Source organism: Neolamprologus multifasciatus, chromosome 22, assembly GCF_963576455.1.
Source record: "Neolamprologus multifasciatus chromosome 22, fNeoMul1.2, whole genome shotgun sequence".
NCBI classification, from domain to species: domain Eukaryota; kingdom Metazoa; phylum Chordata; class Actinopteri; order Cichliformes; family Cichlidae; genus Neolamprologus; species Neolamprologus multifasciatus.
Genome location: NC_140459.1, coordinates 21,769,059 through 21,790,293, shown reverse-complemented (window position 1 = coordinate 21,790,293; position 21,235 = coordinate 21,769,059). Strand labels below are relative to the sequence as shown.

The 21,235-nt window shown below is 41.2% G+C and overlaps 1 protein-coding gene across 2 annotated transcripts; it reads left to right on the top strand.

Annotated features, from left to right (window-relative positions):
• The first annotated feature begins 16 nt into the window (after nt 1–16).
• jazf1a (JAZF zinc finger 1a) lies at nt 17–21,208 on the top strand. 2 transcript variants are annotated; one of them, XM_085149535.1, is made up of 7 exons: nt 17–2,294; nt 3,275–3,364; nt 4,632–5,021; nt 13,818–13,890; nt 15,750–15,946; nt 17,140–17,309; nt 18,601–21,208. In XM_085149535.1, exons 3-7 carry the CDS (start codon nt 4,649–4,651, stop codon nt 18,775–18,777), a joined length of 990 nt encoding a protein of 329 aa, XP_085005661.1. In that variant the 5' UTR covers nt 17–2,294; nt 3,275–3,364; nt 4,632–4,648; the 3' UTR covers nt 18,778–21,208. The 2 variants fall into 2 exon arrangements, with proteins under 2 accessions (XP_085005661.1, XP_085005660.1); XM_085149534.1 differs by having other exon boundaries at nt 3,272–3,364.
• The last annotated feature ends 27 nt before the right edge of the window (nt 21,209–21,235 follow it).

Sequence of the window (21,235 nt, the reverse complement as noted above, 5' to 3'; positions counted from 1 at the left end):
ATATAATACATATGAAGACTTGGACAGTGGGAATGAAGAACCATCTTTAAACAGAAAGTGATTGTAAATTGATTTATATAGCATGAGACCTCGAAATCTTTTTGAAGGTCATTCTGCTGACCTAAATATCACTAAAGCTAATGGCTTTATTTAGGTCTGAGGTTTAAAGTGAACGTTCAAACTGTATAACGCAAATTAAACATAAGCAACAATCAAATTGAACTCGTTTGTAAAGCATATGTAAAGGTGTGTCCCTTACACCAATGACCTAATTAAAACAAAGGTAAAATAATAAACTTGGGAAAACAATAAACAAAAGCAACAAAAATATAAATGTAAATTTAAGATTTAAAGTACGTTGAGTTACTTATTATTTCCTCTAAAACACTGCTATAGATAACGTTTAATGTTTGCATCACCTACTGCACACTGGAAGCCATTGTGTTGGTGATATGATGTCATATGTGATTATCAGGGCAAAGAGTCATACTCTGTCTATCTATCCATGGAAGAACAGTTTCAAAAGTAATTCTGAAGGAGTGTATGAATCATTTGAAAGTTTTTGGCATTTTAGGATGATGCATTTTTCATACTTATCAGAGAAACTGCCTAAAAAGGGCGACTGTTGTTTATAATAAATACAAAAGAATTATCCCATCAAAATGTCATCAAAACAAAAGCACAACAAATCATTACCATTAGCTAAACCATGTTTGGTCAGCTTTTTCCGGTGCTTCGGCCAGGCTGGAGCTGAACAGGGGATTCTTGTTATAGTTAAATTGCAAAATGGGACCAAACCCTACTGACTCATCATCCACCAATCGTTTACAGTATGCAAATTCTCATCACCCTGGCAACAAGTAGAAATAGGAAGTTGTGCTGATGTCACTCTGTGTTTTGAGCTTCTCTTCCCCCATGTGAACGTGAGTCACAGAGTTTTGTTTTTCAGCGAAGATAAGGGATGTTTTACAGCAGATGTACATGCCTGTGAACAGTGCACGGGCAGACTAAAAAGTGTATGACGGCAGCCAGGAAGTCTCCGGCTGGTGCCCTGAAGCAGACAATGCCAGTGAGATTACAGCTACCTCCATAAGTCAGGGGCTCTACCAGCCATTACCATCTGGCACCTTCACCCCGGCTTGGCTTTTAACAGCCAGTCTGGGAGCTTTAGAGAGCTGCCTACTCAGAGCCTGATGTCACCCAGTCTGAAAAAATATGGTGTTTCAGGTTAAAGGTAAAACAAACTTTCTGACCTCCATCTCTAGGTAGCTTAATCCTCACTTCGGCTACATTACACATCTGGCTCAGCTGGCAAAGTCTATGCATGTCATGCATGGTTGATTTCTGACTATTCCTATTAGGTGCACTTAAAAAATAGCTAACTGGTAACAGATACTTTAAAAAGTATGCAACTTGCAGAGATCTGATTATGTAATGTAGTGAGTTAAATTTACATGCAACCCATCCCTCACATGCAGACCCACATAGTAACAGAGCCCCAGTGTGTGTGCGTGTTTGTGCCTGTGTTTGTTCTGTGTGTATTTGCAAACTGTGTTGGGCATTGGTCCGTGCACTTGTTGGACTATTCATTTCCAGCAAAAAAGAAAAAAGAAGTAAAAGAAAGGAGAAAAAAAAGGTGTCTGATAATTCCAAATCCCAAACTGTAAGCTAAGATTTTGCGCCACCCACAGGCCTCAAAACAGGTGATGTCATGCACCACAAACTCTCGACGTGTATCTCCCTTTCTCCCTTCGCCTTTTCTACAACACATGCTACCACTTCTCATTTACGTAATGGTGCTGGGAACTGCGTCACTCTCACAGTTCTGATACACCATGTGTGCGTAATGAGTGTGTTTATCCCGAGTGTGTTTTTGTATGCTTGTGTGTAAGAGAGAACATCTGTGTTGGGCTGATGAAGTCACCGAATTCATGTACTGTACATGTGTGTGTATGCGTGTGCACTGGTGACGCCACCGTGTTTTGGCATGTTTGCTTTCAAAGGCTGTTGCAGTGTATTTTATATTTTGTGTTTTAGTTACTGTGTCTCGTTTTGGTTGAGTAGACAGAGAGCAGTCAGAAAAAAAAACAAAAACGTATCTCCGGGTCTTAAGGTTGTTTGCTGAAGTCACTGGCCAGGTTTATGACAGTCCATTTTAACGCTCGATTAACAGGTCCAACACAGGCCAGCCGGCTCTGGTTAGCCAGCCCCAGTGATTTAAGGACATTCTCCTCTCTCTGGGAACTGCACACAAAGCTACGCGGTACTCTTCTCATCACTGAGCCCATTATAGGGTAACATTAATCACTTAATTTTATGGATGTCATAGATTCTGTTGTCAAAGGCTTATCCATGTCATTATACATACACACATCTTGGTCTTTTGAAGCCCCTTCAGACAAAAGCATTGACATGGTTTAGAAACATGTGAGCTGCTGGCTCTAGCCCACGACACGGCAATAAGTGAATCAGTTCCATTAAAGCTAAATCACAAGGCAAGGGAAGTATTTTTATGGCACATTTCATACACATTTTAAAGGGATTACGTACAGCATAAAATACATTAAAAAAGAAATACAGCAGACATTTACGCTAAGCACACTGCTAAAGTAAATACTTGGAGACAGGTATTTACCATTATGAATATATAAAGAAGAAGTCAGCATCTATTCTCTTCATGACTTATTCAGGCTCCTTCAGATTCCAGATTGTATTCACCAGAAGTATATGAAAGCTGCCATAATCTGTTATGTTTTATTAAATCCTGCAAGGTAATAGGTAATAATGTATCAAGACAAAAGCTGAAAAGAGAACTGATCAGTGCCTGTGTGTGCACTATTTCTTTCAGGTGTAACAGACATAGTCTTTATCAGTTAAAAAGACAGTGTAATATACATGTACAGTACTGTATATAACCCACTATAAGTACTTAGTTTGACCAGAACCCATTAAACTAAATATGTGTAAACAAAGATGTTTGTAAGGGATAATGTGGGCCCATTATACTGAGAGGTAGTTTGAAATTTTGATATCTAGCTTACAAAATAAGCACACACAAGTTGATGTTTAAAAGTTTGGCACTGATCATGTGAAGGACATGCTGTATTTATTAATGCAATTTGACCAACTTCTTAGAAGCAGAAATAGAAGCTAAAGTTTGTTTTTATGATCTTAATTCACTGCGTTGTGCATTCTCTTTTATGCTAAAAAAAATCTGTTAAAACCATAACTGTGATTTCAGATGTTGATCTTTTTTTTCTTTGTGTTTCAGCAGGGAAGCACAGGTTAGCACCAAAGAATTGGGACAGAGACAACAAAAGGCTGGAAGGAACAATTTGGAAATAATTAGGTTAATTGGCAGCAGGTCAGTAACATAATTGGGCATAAAAAGAACATCTCAGAAGACTTTAAGTGTCACGTCATCTGCAGTGCAAAATACCATCATAAGATTCCGAGAATTTGGAGAAATCTCTGTGTGTGAGAAAGAAGGCTGAAAATACTGGACACCCATGATTTTCAGGGCCGTAGACAAGTCACTGCAATGGTTTCAGGGACACTTCCTGAAATTACTGTCTGTAGACAAAATTTAAGCCCTATCAGGCAAAGAAAAAGCAATTTGTGAATATAATCCAGAAAAACCATAATCTTCTCTTGACCATAGATCATTTAAAATGGACTGAGGCAAAGCGGGAAACTGCTCTGTGGTCAGACGAATCAAAACTTTTAATTCTGTTTTGAAAACATGGACATCTCTCTAGTCTTCTGGTCTAAAGAGGAGAGGGACCACCTGTCTTGTTATCAGCGTGCAGTTCAAAAGCCTGCATCTCTGAACATATGGGGGTGCATTAGTGCCCATGGATTGGCAGCTAGCACATCTGGAAAGGCACAATTAGTGCTGAGCAGTATATACTAAAACCATATATAGGTTTTAGTGGGACATATGCTTCCATCCAGATTATGTATTTTTCAGAGAAGGCCTTGCATATTTCAGCAAGACAATGTTGAACCACATACTGCATCTAATATAACAGCATGGCTTCATGGTAGAACTGAAAATATCTGGCACGTCATGACACAATATATACAACAAAAAAGACCCAGGATTGTTGAGCAGATAAAATCCTCTAACTGACAGGAATAGGACATAGTCCAGCACCTGGTCTCCCTACTTCCTAGTTAAAAAATGAAAAAACATGGCCCCCTCCAAATATTTTTGAGATGTTTTGCTCCCATCAGATTTTAAATGAGCTAACGTTTTTCTTAAAATGGTACATTTTCTTACTTTGACAATTTGATATGTTTTCTGTGTTATACGGTGAATAACATATGGGGTTTTGAGATTGTCAAATCATTGCATTCTGTTTTTATTTACATTTTTAAAGAGCATCATAGTTTTTTTGAATTTGGGCTTGTATTTCTTTATACAAGCCCAAATCCAAAAAACAGTAAACAGTAAATTTCCAATGATTTCCAATGATTCCTTATTTTAAGGACATAAAAAATATATATTTTTTATAACTAAAAAAGAGAAATCTGTTTCCTTTTGTTCTACTTGTGTGGTTTGTATATTGTGTTTATAACGTATATATATGTGCCAAGATTAGACTTTGATTTTTGATATCACTCCGCAGTCAGTGCGGGCTCACACATGATACCAACAGGTAGGCAGGTCGTGACGTATGCCACCAGCCACCCCTCCTCCTCCTCCTCCCACCGCCCAGCCTGCCTCCCAGCTGCGTCCGCCGCTGTCCTGTCTGGCCGCCCGGTGTCTGCTCCGCTGCTCCGCGCTCTGCCCCGTTCCTATCCCCGGACCCGAAACCTCTGCCTCCTCGTTCACCACCCCGGCTCCTGGACTCCCCCCCCTCCAACCCCCTCTCCGCCCGGTGAATGCACCAGCGCCGTGAACATGACGGGCATCGCCGCCGCTTCGTTCTTCTCCAATTCCTGCAGGTTCGGGGGCTGCGGACTCCAGTTCGAGTCTCTCGCCGAGCTCATCGTCCACATCGAGGACAATCACATCGGTGAGTGGAGCCAGCGGGGGAGAGGGAACTAGACAGCTAGCTGGTATTAGCTAGCCCCCCCCCCCTCTCCCCTCTAGCTAGCTAGCTAAACGCAGATAGGCTCAGCTCTGCATTCCGCTATTCCTGCTTCTTGCTCTCTGTCGAGGCTCGCCGGAGAGGGAGTTATTTATCAACTTTTATATCTGGAAAATAAACTATGCTTTCTGAGATGTTGGGGGCGACTCGTCTGATTAGGAGTCAGCTACAGCAGTTACCTTTGCAGCGGTAACTCGACTAGGAGGGCCGCGTAGGTCTCATAGGTGAAACTAGCATCCCGACCAGACAGCGGTTTCACAGCTAGCGTTGCTGAGCACTGTTTACATTTCCAGGCCTGACGCAGTGCAGCCGTGGCTTTTCTTCATACCGCTTGTGCATTTGAGCTGCCGAAAACTCTTGACTGTCACATTTCTGAAAGCGTCACTCCCCCGTGGCTTTTCTGTTATTTTGGTGTCTAATTCCCACCGGCACTCCATCAGCTGAAGTTGTAGCAGACATGCAAGGACATAATCAGATTTTCTTCCACAAGTACAAGCGCCGACTTGTTGCACTGCTTATTAGATTTTGGTCTGACAGTAAACACTCTGATGACTGCCCCCTGGCACGTATAAATACAATCGTAATCAGTTTGCCCACCATTTAACATAAGAGGCACAGAAAAAGTTGCAGGGTAAACACTCTGGATTATAAAGAGACATGTATTTATTTAATTAAGTGGTAATTGGTGCAATTAGTAACTTCTATTATAGCAGCATTGTATGTGGATTCTCAAAAATGGGGGAAAATAGAGCTGGTTTGGTGCATTTTTGAGCTGTTAAATAAAAATACCTGCCTTTGCGTGCACAATAATTAAAATCTAAGTAAATTATATGAATTCTTGATAAGGGAGTGCTTTCCTCCTATTGCCTGGAGGTAGCAGAGAAAAGCATGCAGATTTAAAGAACAGAATAAACTGTCACTTCCAACTAAACACACAATAACACAGTGTGTTAGATTAAACTATGATCCACCATAACAAATAAGACTAGAGATGCATTTACGCATCTCTGAATCACTCAGTAATCTGATGTGGGCTAATCATTATTTGTGGGGAGTATCCATCCTCATGAGGCTATGTGAAGGGGGGGGGGGGGGGCGAGGGGTTTACATAGATGCTTCATTGAGCCAGTCTCCATGGCAACTGGCGGTCCCTAAAGGGGTTAGGGGCAGTGTATTGGGCTGAGTTATTGCACACCTGCTGTCTCACTGACAAAGAGTGGTGTCGAGCAACCAGCTGTGTTGAGGACACCCAACGTGATGTCGCGTCACGTGGAGAACAGGACTGATAAACACAAGTGATGTCGTTGGTGTGGTGTTTGCTGGTGGGGAGACGGAGGAGCAGGGTGGGCTGCTCTTCATCTTACCCATATGCTCCATGGATCTCTTCCAAATAAACCCAAGGGTAGAAGAAATCAAAACATGATTTTTCACCTTGTCCCCACAGAAATGCAGGGATTAATATTGCTTCCTCAGTTCAACAACCCAAACACCACAGACACTGAGTGATGTATGCCCCATCTGGCTCTTAGCCTGACCTTTGACCCTAACTGTCAGATGAACAGAATAGCGGTTTACCAGTCAAATATTCTGGATTAATGAATTGTCCCTCTCCTGGCTTTATAGCACGGTTGGTTATCAGAGTCGGCACAGACATAAAGAGTCTAATCAATACTGCTTTCAGATCAGTTACCATAGGGCTTAGAGTGACACATGGAGAGGATTGAGAGGGGGCGGGGAGGCAAGTGACATTTGGTTTCGACTTCCTTTTCGGTTGTGAATTAGTGCAGTGGCGTGTGATCAATAATCAATCAAAGGATCAGCTAATTTGATCGTCCTAACAGACATCAGATAAGCTGTTTAAGGTCTCACAGATGACAGACAGATGTGATCGTCCTTGTTCTTGCAGTGTGACAAAAAGCTTGAGATATGAGATGCTAGTAGTTGTAAAAAGTGAGTCAGCTGGACTTAAGTCAGGTGTGGAGAAATCAGTGTAGGCCTCTGCTGGAAACAGTTAGTTTTTGCTGCAGGCTGTGCTGCCCTCTTGTGGTAGGGCATCTATTGTGCTACACGACCAGAAAACTCCCAAATTTCTGCCTTGTGTTTGGACTCCTGTTCTAATCCGTTATCTTCAATATTGTTTTTTTTATTTGGACCTCTGCCTTGTCTGACACATACTAGCTGGCAGCAAGCAGACCAGATGAGTGTGTCGTGATCCCATCTGTGAGAAACCTAGGAAACGTGTGGATCTAAAACACTGATCTCATCCTAGAATAAAGGGCAGGAGCCTACCAATGACATGCCCACATTGTTTAGATTACAGCCGAATGCAATAAGGAAGTGGGGTTAGGTGCACTGTGTTTAGTGGGGTAGTTTTGTTGTGCTGGGAGTGTAGGTAAGGTCTGAGGAATGCAATGATGTCAGGCTTCTCTGCCTGCATGCACGGCGGCAGCAATGTTCTCACCTGCACAAGCACGTACCTGCCCCTTACCTCAGCAAAAAGGACAGGGAGGGGGGGAGGCAGGTAGAGATTAAAAGCAGGGAAAGAGATTTAAAAGAGAAGGTTATGAAAGTCAAAACACGGGTGTGAGCTGAGTACAGGGAAATCCCAAAAGATATCACCTTTGTTTGGACAGACTTTACTTGAATCCTTGTTTTTCTTCTGCAAGCTACGGCCTTGTAACATGATGTAAACTCTGCTGAAGAATGCTGATCGTTAGTTTGCAGTGATTCTTTTAAAGGTGTTGCTTTTTGATTACAGGGATAATTTTGTGGGTACGATTGGCAAACCACTAGAATTTGTTTTTGCATTTTTTTCTTTGTGATGTTGTTTCTTTGTGATGAGACAGCATGTTTGAGGATGTGTAGATTATTCTGTTTTACTATGTAAGTTAAAGCTGAATATGTTAGATATTAGGGCTGGGCCATATTATACCGTTCATGGTAATACCGGTACAATGCTAGGCAACGATAAGAAAATGAAATATTGCGATAGAATATGGGTAAAACGTGCATGCGCAGTGCCGAAAAAGCGCGGCGGTAACGGAGAATGAGAATGGGGAAAGCAGATTGTTGAGTGAAACGGATGAACCAGAATTAGTTTGTAAAAATGGTGCAACTTAACTGGTTTGGTGTTTGTCAGTCAGATACACAACAAAGCACATTTTTTTGTAGAACATGCAAACGGGCCATCGTTATTGCCGTATTTGTTGGATTAAGGTGCTCGTAAATCTGGGAGTAATCTGGGTCCTACACTCCGTTCTTTAAGGTCCCGAAGTCAAACGAACATCACTGAGAGTTAAAAACTGTCTAAATTCTTTCATCTTTAATAAAATGATCAGCGTTGCTGCTTTACCAGGTGTAACTATGATGTTTAACATCCAGGCATCCATGAAAACAGAATTCATTACTTTTAACAGAGTTAGAAGTTAGCGGAAGTTAGCTCGCTAGTTTTGCTAGTTACCTAAGCATGATATATAGCATGTTCTGACTGAGAGATTTCTGAAAAAAAATCAAACGTACAGCTCTGCTGTCACTTCCAACATAAATGAAGACAGGAAGCTACACGGCAGTGACGTTTGTAGGGTTACTGAAGTTGGGCTAGCTGGTGTTTAATGCTGTGCTACGTGATCGCTAGCGACACAGCTATGTTAGCATAACATAAACAAAAAGTTAACGTGAAGGTTCCTGATGGTTAGAGACCAATGCAATCGCATGGCAGGATGCTGTAAACCAAACTTCAGTCAGGAGAACAACTGAGATAATCCATCCACAATATGAGTTTAGTCATTAATATACTGCAACAACATAGGAATAGAGCAGCTGTGATAGAATACAGAATTAATGAATCAATGGTACAGAAGTGGAGGAAGCAAGAAGAATGAGTTGAATAAAGTTTGATTTATCTGACTGCTTTGTTTCGCTTAATGTGCCTTATAATCCCGTGCATCTTATGGTCCAAATACATATTTGACTTTTTTATTTGGCACACTGCAGTTTAATGTAGCAAAGCACCTTTTTTTTTAACTTCAGTGGATATTATACATGGTTATGCTCAGAATATGTCAGCCCATTTCTACTGGAAAAGCCTTTTGGTTAAACTTTCAGCAAGGAATTTACTTTTACACTGTTAAATGTTTATATAGCTTTAATGCACATAAAAAAAACCAGCTGCTTGTTTAAGTAAAATAAATGGATGGGGTTTTTTGCGCTAGTAAAGTTGTGAAGTTGTATTTTGTCTCGCAGAAATTATATCGTCAGTTATATCGTTATCGCAAATTTTCAAATATATATTGTGATAAATATTTTTGGCCATATCGCCCTGCCCTATTAGATATAACAAAATTTGTACCAGTAAGTCATGTGCTGAAAAGGTAACCAATCAGTCGATTATTTTTACAATAATTTTTCATTTTTATTTTACATTGTAAATATTTTTTGGACAATGTTTCTGTATTCGACTGATCATTTCAGCTCTATGTATATGTGATTTATATATGCATTAAAAGAAGGATTTCAGCTGCTTGTTCTTGCTTTAGTTGCCAGGTTGTTTCCCATCCCGCTCCTGTCAGAGGTGTGAGAAGGGAAGGGGTGCACGTTTGAGGCTGTGCTCACTATACTTCCTGTATGACCTGTCAGGGTGTAGCGAAGCAGTTATTGGACTGGCATCCCAAACTGGAAACTGCAGACCCTCTCTTTTGCTTCACACACACACACACACAGTCACACACACTGTCTTTCGGAAGTTGCACGATCTGAGCTCCCCACCAAGCACTGGGAAGCGTAATTACAGAGGAGTTTGCCTTTCCCTCCACCCATATGCCCCCTCTCTTTGCTCCCACTCCTCCTCCTCGCCTCTCCTCTCCCTCCATCCGGTTGCCTGCTGCTTTAGAAACACGTTAAAATGCTCTCCGAGGCTTAATTAGCAGGCTGCATAACAAGCCATGCATTCTTGGTCTGGTTTCAGCACATGCACACATGTAAAGAGACACATACACAGACCTCTCTACACAATGGGCTTGTGCATGTGGACACATGCAGACAGAGTACATTCAGCAGGTGGCAGCAGTGTGCCGTTTGTGAGAGATAGATGTGTGGGTTGTGAAATGAGTGGCTGCAGATTGTGCACAGCTATTAATAACTAAAATGTTTCCACACTGGTGATACGTTGAAACAAAACAGATAAGGAAAACATGTATTGGATTACAAATATGCACATGTATGTACATTAGCCTGCGAAAATACTGTACTGTAAATTTGAAATTGGCAGCTTTGAGGTTCAGTTAGCAAATATATATACGTGTGTGTGTATGTATGTATGTAGCTTACTGGGTGTACATATGCAGGTCTTCTTCTGGCCACAGCAGCAGGATCAACAGCATGCTCACTTTCTGTCTAGCTTGGCGAGTGGAAGTTGTAAAACCGGCTAACATTTACTGCAGTTCTCGCTATCCGCACCTGGCTAACCCCATTTCCACCAACACCCCTCCCCCTTCTCTACACACACTTACCTCATCCACAATCCTCAGCACCTTGAACATCCCAAGATATTAATTCTGGCATTCTTTCCTCACATTTTTGCCATTCTCACATTAAATTGCCTTCAGCTGATGTTTCTTTCACAGTTAATCATTTGAGTCAGTCTTATCCTGCTATGTAGTTGGTTAAAAATGTGGAATTAACAGAATTTCTGCATTGATTACTCATAAAATGTGGCCTAATCTGCGTCTTTACAAAAAAGTTACAATTATGGACCGCGATAATCTGACTAAACTAAAACTACACAGTTGTGGTTTTCCTGTCTTAATTGAACACATTGGGTGATCACTCGCAGTATCGGCTAATAAAAGTAAGTCAGCTTTTGAATTTAGTCACTCGTAGAAGGAACAACAGTAGCTGCTGACACAGTGAAGAGGGCCCATATAAAACTCTTGATTGGACACTCTTCAGGTTAGCCACAGCATCTCAATTGGATTAAGGTCACTGTCTTGGTCATTAAAACACTTAATTCTTACTTTTTATCCTTTGGGTTATTATGTTGTTGCCACCCTCCTAAGCCTCAATTCATGGACTGCTGCCCTAACACTCTACTGTGTAATGTTTTGATACAGTGTTCAATGTATTGTTCCTTTAATGATTGGCATCAAGGCTGTGACGTGGCTAAGCAGCCGCAAACCACGATGCTTCCTCCTGCTTGCAGTTTGTTTGCCTACAAGATATTGCTGACTTTTCTTCTGCTTGATGTGCCGGTTTTTTGAAGGGGACGTGGAGAGGTGGAAGTCCTGGTATTAAGTAATTTTTTCTAGTGAAGATGAACGAACATTTTAGCAAGACTTCTGCAGGTGTTTTGTTGTAACCCTTCGGTCTTGTTTTCACCTCTTTCAGATGTGTGCTGTGGTTTGATATTTGCAAGACATGCTGTCAGCTTTGTGCATCTCTGTACTGCTTTTTCTTGCAGTCACAGAATGGTTCAGACCTGATTGTAACATCTACTCTTACCAGTAAAGGTTCATAAAGAGATACAATTAAAATGAAGCAGAACTGAGTTCAGGTCATTGCTGCAGCCCTCTATAGTAGTCCTAGTTTCTTATATAGGCCCTTAGGAACATTGTTTGTCCACCTCTGGTTCAGACTAGCCAGTCATTCTTGAGATGAGCAGCATACATGAGGCTTTTCATGCATGTCTTTAAAGGAAGTGCTACAGCTGCACCCCAGACTTCTAATCCCATGTCATTAATTGGAACACCTGACTTCCAGTAGCTTTTGGAGAATTTGGTAGTGTTTTTCTAGCCTGGACTGTGAGTAATTACTGAGTGTGTTCAATAAAAGCACGGAAAGTGCAAGTTTTTGTTTGTTGTTAGCAGAATCTGACCACTGTAAGATTTTTGGGAGTGATATCTATAAAAAAAATCTGTTATTACAATATATTAGCTGAACATATTTCCCTAACATTTGTTATGTGTAGTTATTTATTTACTACACAATCTCAACACACAGAACATGGTTGAAAAGCCTTTCTTCAGTCCCGTCTTTATTTTTCACATTTATTGGCCATTATAAATGCTGATACCGATAGACTGACACACAGATAACACTGGCTAATCATATGGGCCTGGCTCTTGTTTTGATTTCAGTCGGATTTTTGTTTGTTTTCAATTAGGACAGCGGGAAAAATCAGTAGCATTGAAGTCCTGGTAATATGAGGATATTCACAAACGTTTTCTTGCAACTGTATACGTTTGACTCTGACTATTTTAAAAAGATCACACTAATTAGTTTTCTTTCTATCACCTCCCCAGATGTGTTTTGTTCTGTGTTTTAAGTTTGTGAAGTAATGTGAAGATGCCACTGCGGACTCTGTGGAAATCTTTTAGATTAAAAACCCCCCCAAAACAAAACAGGTTATAAATATATCCAAACTCATTTGTCATTACTGTCATCTTTTTGCTTAATCTCAGTGCATATATAGATTTTGTTTTAGTAGATTTTCCCCGTTGTTGTCTAGTCTACTCAGTGGTTTCCAAAAGGTTATTAAAAGATGCAGATAGCTCTCACTAAAACATGTCTCGTGACTCAGGGATGTAGGTTTAGCTGTGTGTATGTGTGTGCACAATTATGCATGCACAGAAAGCTCTGGTCTCTACATCTGAGCAGCAGGTAGGATTATTAAGTCTCAGCTATAAAAGACTGTCAGAGACCACCTCTGCGGACCACCTGGGTATATAATCTTGCTACCCTTTTCCCCCTTTGCCTAGTCTTTTTATTTTGAAAGTCACATATATAGGACTATGTTTTGCATGGCAGACCAGTTGAAGTGGGCAAGTTTCTTTTTTCTGGGTTGTTTTCTTGTTTGCTGGTCTCCTTAGTGTTCCTCCTCCCGCACGGTGGGAAGTCTGCATTCTTTGTTTAATTATGAGGTGTGAAAGCCTGAAAACTGAAGGGCTGAGAAGGCCAACACACCACAGTTGGAAGCATCCAGGGGTGTGTTGTTAATTTTTGCACAGAGATGATCTAGTCCTTGGATCTAAATTGAAATACATCTGCTAGCTATTACATATGTTGCTGCAATTATGCCTGCTAGTGCACACACTCACGCAGACATAGATGGCTTGGCTTAAATGTACTGTTTTTTTAAGCTCCTTCTGAACATTCCCAGATTGAACACTTGATGGCACTGGTAGTTCACATATGTAACCCACCCGCAGTGTTTTCATGCACACTTGCTTCTGTTTTCCCGGGGGTGTGAGATGGGACTTTGAAGTACACACTGCTTGCCTCAGGCAGTGGAAGTTGCCGACTGTAGCGTTACTGACTTAGCAAGTCATCTGGAAAAAGCCTGTATGTACTCCTCAACTCATACAGTGTGTACATTCATCACAGCCGCCTTTACTCTAAAGTAATTTTTTTTCTTTTTGTAACCACATCCTCCCCCCGGCAACGATTAAGTGGTCTTGGGTCACTTTAGCGAAGGCATTGGTTGTAAATTAGATAGGGCTTGGTTCTGCTGTAATAACGTGCCGTTTATGAAAGTATCTGAAATGTATCTGCAGGGTGCCACGCATTGAGACTAATACAGTGAACGCAGTGTGAGACATATCTAGTAATCTATCAGCCTGTCTGGCAGAAAGAATACATGTGTGAGTCAGCTACATACTTAGAGTATTCACAGAACATTTTCCCTCCACAGGGAGTGGTGATTAATCTGAACGTCTCCTTCTCTCGCAGACACAGATCCGAGGGTCTTGGAGAAGCAGGAGCAACAGCAGCCCACCTATCTGGCCCTAAGCTACATCAACAGGTAAGGCACACACAATCGTACACATTAACACACGCTCAAAAGCATCCGTCTACAGAGGGCACCATTGTTCCACCAGTGAAAGTTAATGTGCGTGTGAGTGTGTGTATATGTGGCTTGCGGAGAACATCTCCAATGACTGACTTTTCCCATACCCACAGCAGTGACTCATCCACAGACCAGCACAGAAAACCACACAAGACAATCACTTTTGACTCCCTGTGCAGCCAGAGGATTACGGCATGTGTGTGTTTGTGTGTGGTGAACCGATGTGTCACGTCCCACTAAATGCCTCGTTAAATCCCTACAAGATGTAACACTGAGAGAGATAATGGTGGAATGAAAGAGAGAGGTTTGTTTTCTGTGATAATTGTTCAAGTGGCGAGGCTATAAATGTCATTCGTATTTACTGTACATGTTTTGACAGAATATTTAAGGGACGAGTTCATTCAGCACCCTGTCTTCTCACACAAACGGACATTTTTCTCATAGCAACAGTGGAGCACAGCTTAACGCCACATGTTAGAAAAACAAAATTAGGATATGAATCACAATTTATGAAAAAGGATAATAAATAATAAATTAACAGGGTTTTATTAAAGCAGCGATACTTCTGCAGTCAACAGAGGGTACGAGGACAGATTAGCTAAACTTAGAGTAAAAATAAGTAAATAAAAAATAACATTTAAATAAACAGTTAGCAGCTAAAAAACACAGTGCAAAGACAGCTAAAAGAATACATATATTATTAAAACCGTAACAAAAAACCTAAACTGTGAAACAATATTTGAAATTGCTAATAACTAGTTAAACTTATTAGCTAAGACTTTTGAAACTGTATACCATTTGAATAAGGATTTTAATTTGATTGCTAATAGTATGGATAAACATTTAAACAGTTAGCATTGCTAAATAAACTGCTACAAAATAAGCTGAAGTTGGGAGTTAAGAGCTAAAAGTGAGGCTTTAAATTGAATCTTGTAGCTAAAAGCGTGGATTTTCCACTGCAATGACTAGCTAATGGCAAGATAAACCATTCAAGAAATCTTAACTAGCTAAAAGTCAGTTATTAGCTAAACATAATAAAGAGGTGAAATGTTGAAAAAAGCTGGACAGTATTGGCTGAAAATGTGTCTATCAGCTGAAAATCTTACCCAAAAGTATAGATTAACACATACAACTAAATGGAGTGGGAAAACTGTTGAAAGTAGTCCGTAAACTTAATAGCTGCTAAACAGAGTTGTAGCTAAAAGTTGTAGATGAAGGATTAAAATAGGCTACATCATTAGATCAATAGTGGATCCATGGCTGTACATCAGTTTAAAAAGTAAGAGAACTACTGTTTTAATGTATAATTTCATGTAATCACAAGCAAAATCTGAGTAGTTGCAGAGGCCTAGAGACCATTGGCAGCCACTAGTTCGTAGGGTTTGTGTCATCCATGCAAACCACAGGCAACAGTTGCAATCTGCTAGTGACCAAAGCAATCAGTAGGTTTTTGGTGCAGTACTGTAGCATGGTTGCTGGGTAGTTATCAACCAGTCTCTAAACCTCTGTGGCTGTAGCCTTAGCAGGGAAAGGGCAAAACTACAACAATTACCAAAGTTATAATAAACTTTCAATTAATTACCTGATTACCTTTCAAATTAAGAGGTCAAAGTTATTAAAAAAATCAAACCCAAGTTTTCTAAAATGTGTTAGCATTTATTTGACCAACATTGCCTATATTTATAAGGTGTTCAAGTTGATGAGAACACAGCTGTCACATAAGTTTATTATTACATGCAGGTAGGAGACCTTTCCACTGATTAATAATGAGAAATCAGATAATGCGAACTAATAAAATAATTGTGCGACGTCAGGTTCATGACGGATGCAGCACGCCGGGAGCAGGAGACCATAAAGAAGAAGGCCACACCCAAGTTGTCCCTGTCCATCACGGGCGGAGTGTCCAGGAACAGCACGGCCACACCTCCCCGCCACACCAGCGGTAACCTGACGCCTCCCGTCACGCCCCCCATCACCCCTTCCTCCTCATTCCGCAGCAGCACACCTACAGGTATAACCGGTGTGTGTGTGTGTGTGTGTGTGTGTGTGTGTTCAAATGTATGATTGAGAGGGAAAAAGATGGATTGCTTATATGTGTGATGGGAAAGGATATGTTGAAACTGACTTAGGCAATTTAACCCTACTGACACAAAGAGAAAAAAACATGGGAAGCATATTCATCAAAGTCAGACAGCGCGCTGAAGAGCGAGTGAAGATATTTGTAATGCAAATGGAATGCAGCTTATTTCATAGCTGTCCAATGGCTCTGCATCTCAAAGTGAAAACTACAAAATACCTGCTAGGAGTGCACAAGCCTGCTCATCTTATATTCAGCCTCTCTGTAAACATTAACCATTATTTTTTTGGATATTTCTGGCCAATTCTCTGCTAATACTTGCTCTTTTGTAAATCATCAGGAAAATCTGCTGTCACAGTGGAAAGCTTGTAACCAACCACTATGTTCCTATGTGTGTGTGTGCGTGTGCGTGTGCGCTGTTTGTGTCTTGGGAATGGTGGCTCCTGCAGTGAGCAGACCAGTCAACACTTTGCTAATTACATAGCAGCTGTCACGCTGTGTGTTCGCATGGGGCCGTGTGTTGCACAGCCTAGAAGCAGATGTCCAATTCCAGCCCAAATGGTTCCAAACATAGTGTTAGGTCTGGGCTTACACATCAGCATGGCTACACACACACACACATATATATATGCACGCGCGCACACGCCCCCTTTCAACATGTGCCAGGGTGCCATCCATTTCCTCAAGCTGAGGTGCAGCATTTCCTGTGAGATGGTGGGGGGTCAGTGGGCCTTTATGTCTATGTGTGTGTGTGTGTGTGTGTTTGTGTGTGCATGCATGTGAGTGGAAAATGTTCTGCACTTAGTAAAGCACTTTTTCCAGGCTGAGCAATGGGGATCACTCCCACTTAATGATCTCCTTCTCAGTGCCAATCCCCACATTTTGACTCACAGGCACACACGGAAGCACATCACACCATTTCTGGCTTGTGCGTTCCGTGATATGTGAGCTGCTTATGCATCCGAGCAGGGGACAGCACGCAGAGAAATGTGTTAATAAAAAGTCACTTATCGTTTTCTGCTTCTTAAATTCCCAGGGCGTTGCATTCCCGTGGGTATGTTGCTGTCCATGTTTCAGCTGGGTTGACAAGTGTTTTTTTGTTCTGCGTGGCTCCATTATGCCTTTAGGCAGCGAGTATGATGAGGAGGAGGTAGACTACGAGGAGTCGGATAGCGATGAGTCGTGGACCACAGAAAGCGCCATCAGCTCTGAGTCCATCCTCAGCTCCATGTCAATGAACGGGGCCGATGAAAAGCCGTTTGCCTGCCCTGTCCCCGGGTGTAAGAAGAGATACAAGGTAAGGCTGAACCTGAGGGCGGAGCAGGCGGTTCCACGAAGGCATGAGGTTTTACTTCTGAATAAATCCACACTAGAACTTTTGTCTGAGTATCACATGTGTTTGAAAAAGCACATTATAAGATCTGAGGGTGATTAATATTTTCTGCTTCACTTCATTTTTTTTTAAATTCATTTTTTTAATAACAGCTGGCAACAAAAAACTCATTCAGCTTGCTCACTATCCAAGCTGCTTAACTAATGGACAGTGTGGGAACATTTTTCCCTAATACCCTGAAGACAAAAACAGCAGCGTGGGAAAAGCGACCTTTGTTGTTGAGGGGCATTCACAGAGGATGAGACTAGCAGTGATATAACAACCAGACACCGCAGGAAATTCAGGGACTGATGGTGACGACACTGAAGTATCCATTAGTGATGCAGTGGGCGGGTACATAGTTGAAGTTATCCAACTTTAAAGCGGGGAAAGGAAATTGTTGATTGACAGAAAAATGGTAAAATTAGCATGCAGACATGCTAATATGAAGCACTCTTAAGGTTTACCTTCCTAGTTTAGTAGTTCAGGATGATAACTTTAACTCCCTACCACTAAACACAAAATAGCAGTTTTGCTGATATCATGTAAATCAGTGATATTTCTGGGCGTTTTTAGTCTTTATTGTCTTAGGACAATGTATAGAAGACCACAACGCTGGGAGAGAGAGAGAACAGGGAAAGACATGCAGTAAGTGGCCTCAGGGTGGATTGGCAAGACATCCATCCCTGCATCTGTCTGTGCACTATTAATAAGCAGTACTGTTCAGATTTTCAGTGAAAACCCCAAATTGTGCTTAAGGTCAAGTTCATATTTGCAATTCTCAGTAGATTTTAACTCTGGTGGCTTTATGATATAAGGAGACTCAAAGTATTAAACAGCTGGTGCACATGGGTTTTTTCTTTTGTGTACCACACGATAACAGACAACTGATCTGCTACCTATTGTTTTAAAATAAAAAAGGCTAATCGATTGAAATCTACCATGTTTTATCATCGTGAAAGAGATAAAGTCAACTCACTGGCGCTACTCTATCATGATGTGTGTAGTGAAAAACGAGAGAGGAAAAACAAATGTTGGATGAAGCCTACGTTTAGTAAAATGCTTCACATTCGTAGTTTCGTTGTATTTTCATTGGAATTCTGTCCATAAAATCTGGGATAATGCTCTGGTGTTTTATAGATGCTGTGTGCAATCAAAAGTGGTAATTATAACCCCATTTTTCTTCTTCATCTCTGCATGCGACCACTTTCTTCAGAATGTGAATGGTATCAAATACCACGCCAAGAACGGCCACCGCACACAGATTCGTGTGAGGAAACCCTTCAAGTGTCGCTGTGGCAAAAGCTACAAGACCTCGCAGGGCTTGAGGCACCACACCATCAACTTCCACCCGCCCGTCTCCACCGAGATCCTCCGCAAGATTCAAGGCTAAGAGCCTGCGCTCACACCAATCAACTTCCCCTAAAAAAAAAAAGTCCTGACTTTCCTTACCCATCCTATGTACACTAAAGGATCAAGTGCATGCTTTAAGTTTTTTTTTTTTTTAAATCATCTTCTTTTTGTGTGTTACGTTAGTATTTTTTTTCTATCTATGTTATATCACTTGTATTTTTTTGGGAAACAAAAAAAACCTATCTTTGTAGTATTTTTATTGATGTACATTTGCACATTCGTATATGCTATCACATTATTTTATTTTCTATCGTTCGACTTACATAAGGTGCTAACTGTAAAAAAAACAACAGAAAGAAAAGACAAAAAACAAAATGATACGAAAGTAAAGAGGAGAAAAGACGGAGACGTGAAACAGGAAGTGCAACCAAGCCCTGCCTTCCTCCTGCTAAGCTCTGAGTGGGATGAAGTTGGCCTCCAGTGCTGATGTAAGCTCAGCGGTTGTTACACTCCCTTTTGAGCTGCAGAGTCCAGCTGAGCTTAGATCTGTGCCTTCACGGTCATTTGTGGGGGTGAAAGCGCTGGAGTTAAGTTATACTTTTAATAGATATATTGATATATAAACAATAGACAGATATGTATGTGTACATAAAAATATATAAAAGTATTCATGAGCATATACATAGTTACACTTTATTTTCAAGCTTTATTTTATATATTTTTGTCAGTGTTTTAGATTTCGTGTTCATTTTTATGTATCAGTAAGTGTTCCTTTCATTCCTCATTTGCTGATTGAGCAATTCTGTCACCTCAGAGGTCAAAGGTCAAACAGCTGGCTGACTTTAGGTTCTGAGTTTTTGTTTCTTTGTTTTCCTTACATGTTCTACAGATTAAGAGCTAATGCTCCTTTCAGTTTGACACCGATCTGTGTGTCGTTTGACCATTTTATCACGTGGAGAACGTATTAGAACACGGCCCGATCCGTATCCGCATTAAGCCATCGTTATCTCCAGCGTTTCTTCATTCACAGTGCCAGAGCTGCGTTCCACACGCTTAGCCACAAAAGTGGGTTAAGCGGCACACTGTATTCCAGTTGCCAAGATCTTTGTAGTTGTTTTGTTTTTTCCATGATCGTTGCCAACAGCTCTCCACTGCCAAACATTGACCATACCATGTGCCTGATTAGGGGATGAGGAGGGGAGGAGGGAAGGAAGGTGGATGGGAAGAGTGTTGTAATATTTCCACCCCGGAGGTCGCCCCAGACTTGTGGCAATGATTTTCTTGTACGTCGCACCTCCAAAAAGAAGAAAAAGAAAAAAGTCACGGGAATGAATGGATGTACACGAGAAGAATGTTTTTCACGCATGTTTCTGTGTCGTGTGGAGACGTGTGAAAGAAGAAGGTGGATTTTGTATTTGAAAGAGATTACCATCTACGTGTCGTTTTTGTGCGTGTGTTTTAGACAAAAGCATTCCAGTCCATTGTGTGTTCGCGAGAGTGTGAGAGGTGTGTGTTTTCAGCAGTATCCAAGTCATCAGCCTAGAGAGTATTACTGTAATCTGTGTCTCATTGCTCGGATGTGTCATGTTTCTGTGCCTGGCTGCTGGTTCAACTCCTATGGAGCAGGGTGGTTGGCTGGCTTGTTGCTCCTGACTGGGATTTCATCATTCCGAGTGAGAGCGCAGTGCTTCAACTCGCCAAGACACATTTGTTCATTATATCATCATTTCCCTCATTGTACAAAAAAGTTTAGATTCTGCTCAAGGCTTGCAGCATGAGCCCCCCGTTCATTTGATAGGTACAGTGATCTCTGACATGCACACACCGTCCTGTCCTCCAGTTTGGCTATAGGGATTTTTACTTACACAATGTTGTTAAAAGGCAGACTGCAGGATCGCCACATACCCTCAGCGAGTGTGCTACTACATAAGCACAAATCCATGCCTATTTTAAACCACCTGGAACCTGGATCTGTAAAATCTTGGCACCAGGTTACGAGGACATCTGTGGAGCTGCTAGCCTGAGATGATGATAGAAGACGCTTCAGTCCGGCCTTTGAGCATAGGAGAGAAGGTTCTCTGCGGGGACAGACTGAAAGTTGAGCTGTCAAGCACTCGTAAAAACAAAACCCATCCTCAGCTTCAGACTCGGGAGGTCCACTCGCACATATGGGAGAGGAGGAACAGAGGGTGTGTGCTGGAGGGGAGATGAGGGAGGAACTTCAATATACCGTGTACAGTGAATGTATCGTAACGTGCATCTGTTGTCAAGTGCTTTTAAATTATATTTTCGTATGTAACGTGGAGACTGATGTTTCCTTTTTTTGTACGGGGGTACAACAGGTTCTGAGAAGAGTGACTTGTAAATGATGTCAACCTGTCTTTCTATATAAAAGAGAAGCTGCTTAAATGTAAACAAGAAACGACTGAAAAAAAAAAAAAGAAGCAAAATAAAGTAAAAAAAGCTCCACATCTCAGACTCGTGTTCATTACTTATTC